Source organism: Mauremys mutica, chromosome 6 (genome assembly GCF_020497125.1).
Source record: "Mauremys mutica isolate MM-2020 ecotype Southern chromosome 6, ASM2049712v1, whole genome shotgun sequence".
NCBI classification, from domain to species: Eukaryota; Metazoa; Chordata; order Testudines; family Geoemydidae; genus Mauremys; species Mauremys mutica.
In genome coordinates, this window is record NC_059077.1 from 47,312,891 (window position 1) to 47,325,460 (window position 12,570).

At 39.2% G+C, this 12,570-nt stretch overlaps 1 protein-coding gene across 6 annotated transcripts in view; it reads left to right on the forward strand.

Moving 5' to 3' along the window:
• Positions 1-12,570, forward strand: part of MRPS27 (mitochondrial ribosomal protein S27) — a 121,389-nt gene that overhangs the window by 5,986 nt on the left and 102,833 nt on the right. For all 6 annotated transcript variants that reach the window (XM_045021266.1, XM_045021270.1, XM_045021265.1 and 3 more), the window contains exons 3-4: positions 7,598-7,668; positions 10,213-10,271. In XM_045021266.1, the coding sequence (XP_044877201.1) occupies positions 7,615-7,668; positions 10,213-10,271 (113 nt within the window). In that variant the 5' untranslated portion in view covers positions 7,598-7,614. The remainder of the gene's footprint in view (positions 1-7,597; positions 7,669-10,212; positions 10,272-12,570) is intronic.

Genomic DNA, 12,570 nt, shown 5'->3' on the forward strand with positions numbered 1-12,570 from the left:
ACTTTATACTGAGTATTTGTGGAGTAAAATGCTACTAAGATTGAGTGAGTGGATCAGAATCCAATCCTGTAAGTTAGAAATGTCTTGCCTGTTTGTACTATTGATCCAAAACAAAAATATGCAGATACTTTCTCCCAAGGGTAGACTTTATACTTTTCATTAAAATTAGAAAGTCTTTGTAAATTTTCTTTCACAAAATACATATTCTATGGATGAACTTTTTAGATAAAAAAATCACAAGTGCCCATTCAGAGTTTTGATATCAAAATTTAAAAGGCAGTCTGTTACTTACAATGAAGAGTAAGATGTGTTAGATGTGCAAGATGTCATTTTGTAAACTATTGGAGGATAATTTTCCCTTTTAAAAAGACCAACTGAAATCGCAGTGTCTGCTAAATTTTTTGCTGAGATTTTTTAATTTTGTCAGGAAAATTGAAACTTAGTTTTGGGTTGGTTAAGCATTAAACCATGTGCTATGATGTTTCATGGAAGTTGTAGGCTGTGCACTTGTATTATCTCCTTTGGGCTGAGCTCCTGGGCTGGACTGCATCTCCCATTGTTAGGGCCCTACCAAATTCACTCTATTTTGGTCAATTTCATAGTCATAGGATTTTTAAAATAGTAAATTTCATGATTTCAGCTAGTTAAATCTGAAATTTCATGGTGTTGTAATTGTAGGGGTCCTGAACCCACAAAAGAGTTGTGGGGGGAATTGCAAGTTTATTGGGGGGTGGGGTTTGTGGTACTGCTACCCTTACTTCTGTGCTGCTGCAGGTGGCAGTGCTGCCTTCAGAGTTGGGCAGCTGGAGAGTGGTGGCTGCTGGCCAGGAGCCCAGCTCTGAAAAGCAGAGCTGCCGCCAGCAGTGCAGAAATAAGGATATCATGGTATGGTCTTGCTACCCTTAGTTCTGCGCTGCTGCCTGCAGAGCTGGGTGCCTGGCTAACAGCTGCCACTCTGTGGTCACCCAGCTCTGAGGGCAGCACAGAAGTAAGGGGGGCAATACCATGATCCCCCCCCAAATAACCTTGTGAACCCCCCCCCCCTTCAACTCCCTTTTGGGTCAGGACCCCCCATTTAAGAAACTCTGGTCTTCCCTGTGCAATTGGTCTAGTATAGGGTAAAAGCACATAAAAGACCAGATTTCACAGTGGGAGATCAGATTTCACAGTCCGCTACATGTTTTTCATGGCCGTAAATGTGGCCGGGCCCTACCCATCGTGCACCACAGCATCTCCTCTGACCTGCATGGCATATCATAGTAGTTTCATGGCAAGCTTTCAGCTTCCTTTGGGCAAAGGGATTTTCCTAGCCATGAATGAGGCTGTAATCTGATCTCAATTATGCTTGATAAATCCAGATGATTGGCACTGAGGACCAGTTAGTGCCAGTTGTGATTTTTGTTTTCTTTTTTGGGAGGGTTTTGCAACTGTAGAAGCTTAGAGGGGAGAGGGTGGGCAAGGAAAAGTACTGCAGTATCCAGTTAGTGTCCTTGCCAATGCAAGAGGATGTCTCAAATCAGGATTGGAGGTCTTTCTAAAAGATATGGTGTAGTCCAACCAGAAGTTATAAGCTAGATGCAGGATTACTGGGTGAAAGTCTATGGCCTGTGTGGTGCAGGAGGTCATGATCACCATGATTCCTTGTAGCATTAATGTTTATGGATCTGTGAACTGCTCTCTATAGTATGTAACTTTTTCATCTATTTATAAATAACTAGACTGATACTAACTCATTTTACTGTACATAGGCTACCAAAGTTTTTGGATAGCAATTACTATAGCCCCGATCTTTTATGACACTTTTTGGGGGAGGAAGACTGCAGTCTCTTTTCTGCCTGAGACCTTGGACCAAAGCAGTTACCGTACTCCTGGCTGCCTCAGAAAGTCAAGACCGCTTCCCCTCTCTCAGGGTTATCAGAACAAATTCATTCATTTGGTTTGGGTTTTGGTGTCTTGTTTCTGGAGGGAACAAAAGAAGTTAGTAAAACCATGTCATTTCTAATAGCATGTTGGGGGAGATGACATCAGACATTTTAGCCTGTCTTTGCTAATTGTGTTGTTGTATATTTAATCGTGTGTGTGTAAGAACAAAAAGATAATTACTACTAGGATGAATTATTAATATTAAGACAATTTCTTTGTTATAGTTTTTATAAAAACAAAAAAAACCTCATCTCCCACAGAACACTGAGAAAGAAGATTAAATTGGCACTTACGCCTTCTGTATCTGTTCTGCTGGTAGAAGCCTATAATCTCCACGGTTGTCAATCTGGCACATCTCATGATGATTTAAAGAAAGTAGTATTTTTGATAAAGAAATTCCCTCTATTCCACTGCTCTGATGACATGGCTGTGTTTCAGGCTTGTTCCTTTACTGTGTTCTCTGTATAGTGTATTGTATTAACTCCATAAAAATACTCCATAAAAATAAATGCGGATCATAGCCTAAAGTTAATGTTCGTGGAGTGATAGGATTTCGAGACATTAGCATTTGTTCCACATCCAAAACTAACCAAAGAACGGTTGGTTTTTAAAAGATATTGACATGTTCTGGTCATGGTTTTCAAATAGCCTACTGATAGGGAAAAATCAGTTTAATAATAATAGACTATCTTCTGAAAATTAGATGTTCAAAAAGGAGGAGGATTGGATGGATTTGCATTCTCTAAAATTTCAGTTGCTCTGTCAACAAAAAAGATGAAGTTAATGGACAGTAGGTTGATGGCAAGCAGAGACCGCACTAATGGGGCAGCATTAATTAATTAGTTTTTTCATTTTATTTGAAAAAGCATTGGTGTTTTAGTTATCAAAACTGTCCTATTAGAACAGTAGATGGCAGTGCTCTCTTTGTAGACTTCAGTGACTCAAGGCCTTTGTTATAAAAAATCAGTCCTTTCCTGATGGATCCCAGAAATGTGGAGGCCAGGGCCAGTTGCGTGTGCTGCATCTCATTTGCATGTTGGCAATTGAGAGCAGAGAGACATTTGATGTAATACTAAAGTTATAGGGTGAGCTCTTGACTCAAGCAGTTGTTCAGTCTCCCAACATAGGACAGCATTTTTTCCTCCAAAGCGTTTTGTTTTTATAAAAACTGAACTTTAGCACTTGACAATTCTGCACTGAAGTAGGTCTTCATTCACAGGACAAGTATCAGAGGTGTAGCTGTGTTAGTCTGGATCTGTAAAAGCAGCAAAGAGTCCTGTGGCACCTTATAGACTAACAGACGTATTGGAGCATGAGCTTTCGTGGGTGAATACGACGAAGTGGGTATTCACCCACGAAAGCTCATGCTCCAATACGTCTGTTAGTCTATAAGGTGCCACAGGACTCTTTGCTGCTTTTACAGGACAGGTATGTCATAGGTACCAGCTTCCCAGTGTTGCCTCATCAGTGGGCTTCAACCTTGTTCTTGATGATCACCACTGTGAGTGAGATGATAGTTCAAACTCCATGCCAATTACATGTTTGCCATATGGGTGCCAGTTGTCAGAGTGGTTTGTATGATGGACAGATGCCTACTAGGAACTGAACTGAGACCACATGCATGTTGCAGCTGAAGTAGTGTTTTGTTTTTTTAACCCACAAAAGCTTATGCCCAAATAAATCTGTTAGTCTTTAAGGTGCCACCGGACTCCTTGTTTTTGAGACCACATTCATATCACACAGGCCACCAAACATCAATCAGATGTTAGCCACTGTTGACCTGAATTGTATTTGAAATCAGTAACTTGGGAGATGAAAGACTCTTTCATTAGTAGGTTCCCAGAGCCACCCAATTGTTGGGAGCAGGAATTTTAGTTTCCACGAACAGATTTAAAAATAAACAGGGTATCGATGAGCCCATTATTCCCATGACTAAGGGAGGAAGGTGATGCCTTGAATTTAAGTGACCCCCACTCTTATCTTTTTTTAAAAAAAGATATGACAATATATGGTTATACTGTCTTTTGTAGTATGTGGAAAACTACCTTTTTATGAAAGATAATTCAGTAAAAATTAACCTTGGATGAGAGTTGATCATATTCGTCTATTTGATAATTACCACTGCTGGACAAATAGCATAAAAACATTTTTGGTAGATATTTGTTAGAATTTAAATACAAATTCATTTGGCCATGTAAACACTCCTTTTGTGTTTCTACACACATACGGTCAGGTTTTACTGCCATGAAAGCTAAGAAATATAAATCATGCACTTGCATTCAGATGTCGCACAAGTAGGGTTGAGCATTTGATCATTAAGATATTGTCAAACAGTGTAAAAATGGTAAAATACTTTAAGCACTAATTTAGTAGATCACTAATAAAAGAGTAAGACTTTATGGTCTCCAGTAGGCTGAGCCTTAGATACTTATGCCTAATTACAAGAAATAAGTTACTTAAAGTAATTCAGTTAACTTAGAAAAATGCAAAACATAATGAAATGAAGTTCTATCGAAAGAATGGCACCATGATGCAATCTAAAAAGGTAGGCCACTACCTACTTCAGGGCTTTCTTGCTGGAATATTTGACAGTGGTCAAATATTCATGGTTAACTGACATTATTTGACCAGCCAATTGATCAGCTTGCTACACCTACCCACAACACATTTATCATTTGCAACACAGCTACATTATTTTTTATTAAATAGCAATCCACAGAATTAAATTCACAAGAAACATTAATTTTTCTGAAATTCATTATTTTAAATTATTCAATCTGCTCTTATGCTCTACAGACAGAAGCAAACTTGGAATATGTTCACTGCAAAATATTCATTCATCTCTAGTAACTACAGTAGAAGCTGCAGTTTGGCTGGCAATGTAGTTAAATTTTCAGTTAACCTGATTTCTGTTACACTAAAATTAAAGCTTAACATATAGGTGATTTTTATACTGGGGCTGAGGGAGCGGTATCAGTGGTGCAAGTTACTTTCTATGGTAAAGTGCTGACAGATTTCCAGCTTCATTGACAGATCAAAGGACTAATCCTGGAAGTCCTGGGTGTGCAACTCTCAAATACTTCAGGGGGAGTTCTCTGTGAGTGCCTTTCAGGATTGGACACCAACACTCAAAGCTATCCTAGACATCTTTCAGTTTCAGATAGAGATGCATTAAATCCTCAACAACTCAATGAAGTCTGAAAAATGACTGCTACAAATGTTTCCCAAGCTGTATATTCATTCACCACAGAACCATGTTGTGTTATTGTTTAAATACTGAAGATATTCTTATTGTATACTTTCCTGTCTTATTCACTGTGTAGATTAAGAATTCTAGATAGTCTGATGCTCAGATGAGCATCTTTCTGTAACTAGCCTTTTGCTAATTGCTGTCAACCTGATGTTGCTGCTACATCTGTTGCCCTTGAAGAATAGTTCATTCCACAGTTTGAATTTTATCACTGCAGTGAAGAATTGAAATGGCCTCTCCAACTGTTATCAGTTGTCTAGACCTAGATCAGGGGTCGGCAACCTTTTAGAGTCTTCATTTATTCACTCTAATTTAAGGTTTCGTGTGCCAGTAATACATTTTAACGTTTTTAGAAGGTCTCTCTATAAGTCTATAAACTATTGTTGTATGTAAAGTAAACAAGTTTTTTAAAATGTTTAAGATGATTCATTTAAAATTAAATTAAAATGCAGAGGCCCCGGACTGGTGGCCAGGACCCAGGCAGTGAGAGTGCCACTGAAAAAATCAGCTCGTGTGCCACCTTCGGCACGTGTGCCATAGGTTGCCTACCCCTGACCTAGATCAGTTGATCAGCTGCAGGAGAACTGAGTTATTCAGTCCCTTCTCTACACATTTTCAAAGGAGTTTAAAAAAAAAAAGTACAGCAGATACATTTATCCTTTAAACTTAGTGACTCAAGGCAATAGGTGGTTGACAGTTTTCCATGCTTTCCCTAGAAGAATCTTGTATAACATTTTCTCCCCCTTAGATCAAACACTTGAAAGATAGTTGAAGTTAATAATTATTGTGGTAACTACAGGTAGGTTTAAAATAATCAGCATTTTACTGGGTGTGGTCATTCAGACATGGTCCTGAGTTGAAAGGCCTAAATTTTCCTACTTAGATATCTTGTGTTTAGACACCTAAATCCACATTTAAGTACCTAAATAAGTGGCCTGATGTTCAGAGACGTTGAACAGTCTGAGGGAGCTGCACCTTCTTAGCACCTGTGAAATCAAGCTGCTTACTTATATGCCAGAACACAGATTTAGGTGTGTAGCTTTAGCCATCCTTTTTTGAAAATTTGGCAAAAGATCCTATTTACAATTGTAGATAGAGCTAGATTTTCAAAAGGTATTTAGATTCCTAAAGATGTGGATTGGCATTTCTGAAAATCCCACTAGATGCCTAGGAGCCCATCTGCATCATCAGGCATCTAAATACCTTTAAAAATCCAGCTGAAAGAGCTTGAACTCAGGTGGAATGGAGACAGGATCTACAGGAAACCAGCTGTAGCTCTGTGATTCAGGGCCGCCTAGGGTAAGTGGAGGCTGCACAGGTACAGACTGATTTATGCCTCTGGTGGTAGGGCCCTCAAATACTTTACTTACACCGCTGGAGGATCAGGTGTAGTGGGGCAGTTCTTCCTCTCTGTCCTGGCCCATCTCCCCTCCCACTCTGCTGAAGTTTAGAGCTCAACATCCTTTGTGCTGGAAATTATGGATGTTGCATATTACGACAGGTGGAAAACAAATTTTAAAATAATCAATTCTCTTGATTGCACTGCAAGAGCCTGATCAAAAGCTCATTGATATCAATAGTAAGACTCTCACTGATTGCTTAATAGGCTTTGTGAGTTGCAAAGGGGTCAGTGAGTAGAGCTGTTTGGAAAGGGGGCTTGAGGAGAGTACTTGCGAGTCACCAGACCTGGGAGACAGGGAAAGTACTCCTGGAGCTGCTGCCAGGACCACAGAGGCATTTGGTATCCCTGACTCTGCAATGGAGCTGATACACAAGAGAATAGAGAGACAGTGAATCTGTCTTAGTATCATGGATGGGATACCCTTGACGCATATCAGAGATGCTGCAATAGAGCTTTTTCCAAGACATGGTTAGACATGCAAGAAAAATGCAAAAAAAATACCAACTTAGATATATCAAATTCAGTAGTTAGCCCCAAAGTTTAAAACCACTGTGCAGACTGTTTAAAAAAATTACCAGGTTGGGCTACTGGGATGGTAATAAAATACTGACATATAGCCCAGTTTATATTTAACTTGATGTTTATCTTCTTTGGGCTTCTAGGAGTTGTTAGTGTTTGACTTTTATTGCATTATAAAATAAGAAGAAACAAAACAGCTGCGCTGTCCAGTAAACACCAAACTTGAAACCAACAGTGAACTTTCAAGGCATCTGTCCAGCTTGTTTAGGCACTTATTGATTTCACCTAATGCTTTAAGTCTTTTCCCGGTATTAAACATTTTGAAAAATCCTCCATGGATTTTGTTCTAACTTCAAATGAAAATAAAATACATTGCTAAGAACTGGTGTTTAATTTCATGACTGCATGCCTTGTTCCAGTTTGCAGAAGAGTTAATCTTTTACTGTCAGTTTTTCCTCAGTAACTTTGATTAGTGGAAAATAATTTTTCATGTGTTTCTACAGCTGAATTGGCCACATTAATGGACAGAACCTATGAAAGAAAGCTTCCTGTCAGCTCTTTGACAATATCACGGGTAAGAAAAAACTCCACTATTAACAAAGATGGGAGTGACCTGAGAATACTTAAGAAATCAAGTAGATTATTTGTGCTGAGAGTTCAAATTGTAAACATCTTGATATATTGCTAAATTGAAGCCTTAGCTTTGTAAAAGCTGTCTGCTATATCCACCTGCTTTAACTACATGCTGTACTTGGATTGTAAGCTTTTCAGGGCAGAAACTGTCTTTATTGTGTGTTTGTACAGTACCTAACGCAAGGAGACCCTGACCCATTATTGGGGTCCCTAGATACTTCCACAATACAGATCAATATATTGGATCAGATTCTCTGAAACTGGCACAGAAGGGTGTAACTTACACTCCCCTGTGCCAGCCTGGCCCCGTGCACCAGAGTTGAGAAGACCCATCCCAGTGGAGTGCTGGCAAAGCTGCTGTTGCCTGCCCTTTTGTGATTTCTGTCTGTGGCAGCAACAGCTTTAAAATCCACCAAGTGCTAGAAGTGTAGCACATATGACACTCGCTTTTAAAAGAATTTCAAAGCACAGAACTAGGTCAGAAAGAAAAGCTGACTGGATATATTGGAAACTCAGCAGTACTATTCTCACCCATTAGCAATCATTGGAATGACTGGTAGGGCTTTCATACCACTTCATTCAGAAAAACACTTCGTGCAGTTACTGAACACTTTCTGTGGCTTCAGTTCTGGTAGTCCTCTTGCTTATAGCTGCTTCCACTGGGAAAACCTGTAAACTGTTTTGAAGCATAGTATGGTCTTGATCGAAAGCCCGTTGAAGAAGTCCGTGAAAAGACTCCCATTGACTTGAGTGGCCTTTGGATCAGACAGCTTTGCCTTTTTGACCCAATATCAAACTTGTGAGAAGCAGGTAAATTCTGAGATCATTACTGGAGGTTGGGGAACAAAAATAGTGTTTGTCAATTTTTGATTCCATTAATTCAGAAAGGCTGGAAAATTGTGTATTGCATTGAGACCACTCAGTGTAACAGATTCCCACAACTCCTGTTCTCTGCTCCTGTTGTCTGAATTTAATTAAGATTTTTTTTTTGTAAGATTGTCTAAATTAGAGACTTTCCATTGGCATAGGTCAGTATAGCTTCATGGAGTTACACTGGTGTAAATAAGAGCAGAATTGGGCCCTCTAGCTCTTTTTTTTTTTAACTATTTAATGCCTAGTGCCAGGTTTCAGAGTGGTAGCCATGTTAATCTGTATCAGCAAAACAACAAGGAGTCCTTGTGGCACCTTAGAGACTAACATTTATTTGGGCATAAGCTCTCATGGGCTAGAGCCCACTTCATCAGATGCATGAAGTGAAAAATGCAGGAGCAGGTATAAATGCATGAAAGGACTCATATCTATTCAAGGGACACCATCATAGGACCTAGCCACATCAGCCACACCATCAGGGACTCGTTCACCTGCACAGCTACCAATGTGATATATGCCATCAAGTCAGCAATGCCCCTCTGCCATGTACACTGGCCAAATTGGACAGTCTGTACACAAAAGAATAAATGGATACAAATCTGACATCAGGAATCATAACATTCAAAAACCAGTAGGAAAACACTTCAGTCTCTCTGGTAACTCAATAACAGACCTAAAATTGGCAATTCAACATAAAAAAAAACCTTCAAAAACAGACTCCAACGTGAAACTGCAGAACTGGAATTAATTTGCAAACTGGATACCATCAGATTAGGCCTGAATAAAGACTGGGAGTGGCTGGGTCATTACAAAACCTAAACTTAATTTCCTCATTACTAATTTCTCTCCACTGTTACTCACACCTTATTGTCAACTGTCTGTAATGGGCCACTCTCTTACTACTTCAAAAAGAGATTTTTCCTCCCTTGGTATCCTGCTTTTAATTGATTTTATCTTGTTAGACTGACCTCACACTTGGTAAAGCAACCCCCTTCCTTTCATGTATTTATACCTGCTCCTGTATTTTTCACTTCATGCATCTGATGAAGTGGGCTCTAGCCCACAAAAGCTTATGCCCAAATAAATGTTAGTCTCTAAGGTGCCACAAGGACTCCTTGTTATTTTTATTAATGCCTAGAGACTCTAGCTAAGACTGGTCCCTGTTGTTTTTGGGGGTGTATATACACAGTAAGATCTTGTAATATAAATAGAGATGACAGACAAAGTGGAAGAAAAGGATGATTTTTAAAGATAGGGAATAGAAGCACAGAGAGATTAAGGGACTTGACCTGAGTCAGAGGATGGAGCCAGGAATGGAATCCAGGTCTCGTAATTTCTGGTCCAGGGCCTTAACCACCACACCATTCTCAGTCTTTTTGGACTGTCTCTCCATCTGTGTCTCATAATCAGTGACTCTTAAGGTTATACAGCATCTCTTGGATGTTTTACTTGTGTTTTCATTTAAGAAAACAGTGCAAAAATGAAGTCAGTTACTAAACAAAGTGAAGATTTTTTTTGTGGCTAGATACTTAAATGTGAACCAAAACAAATTCCTTAATGTTCTAATATGCATCGTGACTGCTGTACACTAAAGCTTTTTTTATTTTTAAATCAGTTTATTGACAACATTTCCTCACGAGAAGAGGTGGATCAAGCTGAGTATTACCTTTACAAGTAAGCATCTTTTTGCCCAACCTGACCTTTAAATCAAAGCCCCTCCCTTTATAGGAATGACACTTTCCCCACTCATTGACTCGGATTTCTGTGTTTTAAAGCATGTATCTGTTGCTCTTATAACTTAATTGAGGGACGTTTTGATATTCTTGGTGCTGGTTTGGATATCCTGTTTCCTATCCTCTGGCATTTGCTCCAGTCAAGCATGCTGATTTTGTGCAACTGAGCAACTAATATATACCACTAGTTATGCCTTAAGTAAGAGATGATAAAATAAAGGAATTATGTCTAAGATTTTTCCTTCTGTTGACTTTCTCTCGGTCATAATTAAATCCGCCATTTGTGTTTGCATGTGTAAATACACCTCTACCCCGATATTGGGGGGAGGAATAGCTCAGTGGTTTGAGCATTGGCCTGCTAAACTCAGGGTTGTGAGTTCAACCCTTGAGGGGGCCACTTAGGGAGCTGGGGCAAAAATCAGTACTTGGTCCTGCTAGTGAAGGCAGGGGGCTGGACTCAATGACCTTTCAAGGTCCCTTCTAATTCTAGGAGATAGGTATATCTCCAATAAAAAGACAAAAAACACAAACACTGTCCTCAGGAGCCAAAAAAATCTTACTGCGTTATAAGTGAAACCGCATTATATCAAACTTGCTTTGATCCACCGGAGTGCACAGCCCTCCTTCTCTCCCTCCCCCCCCCCCCCCCCAGTGTGCTGCTTTACCATGTTATATCCGAATTCGTGTTATATCGGGTCACGTTATATTGGGGTAGAAGTGTATAGGATTCAGGGCAGCTTCTCAGTCTACTTCCTCAATCAAAAGAGTCAAGAAATAGGGTGCTGTGGTAATGATTGAGTCAGGCTAGAGGAGATACAGTTGTTTATCTCCTTTCAACTTTAATTGTTCTGAATAAACTGTGTGGTTAACACAGTGAACATGCAAGTGACAAAAAGTAATATACTACTTTGCTAGTTCCAGAGAAATCAAGTGTCTAATAAGCAGATTTGGCCTCCTTAGGTTAGTACAGTTTGCTCTTCATGTTGAGAGGGAAATTAATCTTAATGATCACTGAAATAAAGAAGTCAGTACTATATGTATTGCTATATACATTCTGATACCTACATTTTCAAAAGTAGAGAGGAGAGATTCCTGGGCAAATATATAGGTCTGTATTTGCATGTTCCTTTACCATGATTGGTGATTAGATATCTGGAAGTGCTAATGCTCATTTTAGCAAATAACTGTACACACAGTTGCTGTAAGTGCACAATTCCATGAAGCCTTCAGGTCTTAGATTTTGAACATTTGACACTTACTATCTCTGTTATGAGAAGGGTCAGCAGGAGTACAGAGCTTCTAGCATAAAGATGTATGGATTCAAGATGTATTAAAAATCCTGTTAATACTTACCCACCCCTCTTCTGTAAAGAAAATAAGCTTAGGGGATGCCTATGAGGGGGGGCTCTCCAGTCCTGATAGAGGTTGCAGGGTATTATAATAATCATAATAATGATGTGGGGCAGACTATTCAGTCAGAATGATACAGATGAAATCAGCATATCCAGAATGGAGTGTTCATCTGTGGATGACATCTTATGTTTTTTCCTCCTTGTAAGAAATAGGAGGTTCACAGATGGATGACAAGAATGATTAGAAGCATGGAAATGCTTCTCTAGCAAAGTAGAGAGAATTGATCATTTATTAAATTAAGTCATCCCATTTTCCCCTATTACTCACCCAGGTCTAACTAGGATCCTGAATTAAACAAAAACAACCCCCCCCCCATCTTTTCAGATTACATTCTAAAGAAGAGATTAGCAGTCCAGAGCAACAGTTACAGGGTATTTGCTACTTATTTGAAAAAATAATAGATTTCCCATAGCTAATCAACTGGGATGTAGTTATTTGCATATGCAGTTTGATTGGTTATCACTGTTTTAGACTTTAACCTTTTGAGAAGATAATAGAACTGTATTGTTTTGTCACATGATTGTTCTCAAAATGCATTAATAAGCAAGAAGCCCAACAGAAGCCCATCCATATGAAATTGTAAATAAAACTCAATTATAACATCACTTTCCCTTTTAAAGGAAAATAAATGCACTAGCTTGAGGAAACTAGAGAAGTGATATTGGTGAGATCCACTTTATTTTTCTGCACATTTCTCACTTAGGCTAGAGTTCACATGAAGGACACATTTATAAAGAGATCTCTTCGCAGCTGGGAGGTTGTTAGAAAGCGCCTGCACATTGCACAGTGTTCAGCCAGCTATTGCCATCAGGCATAAAGGGAGCAGG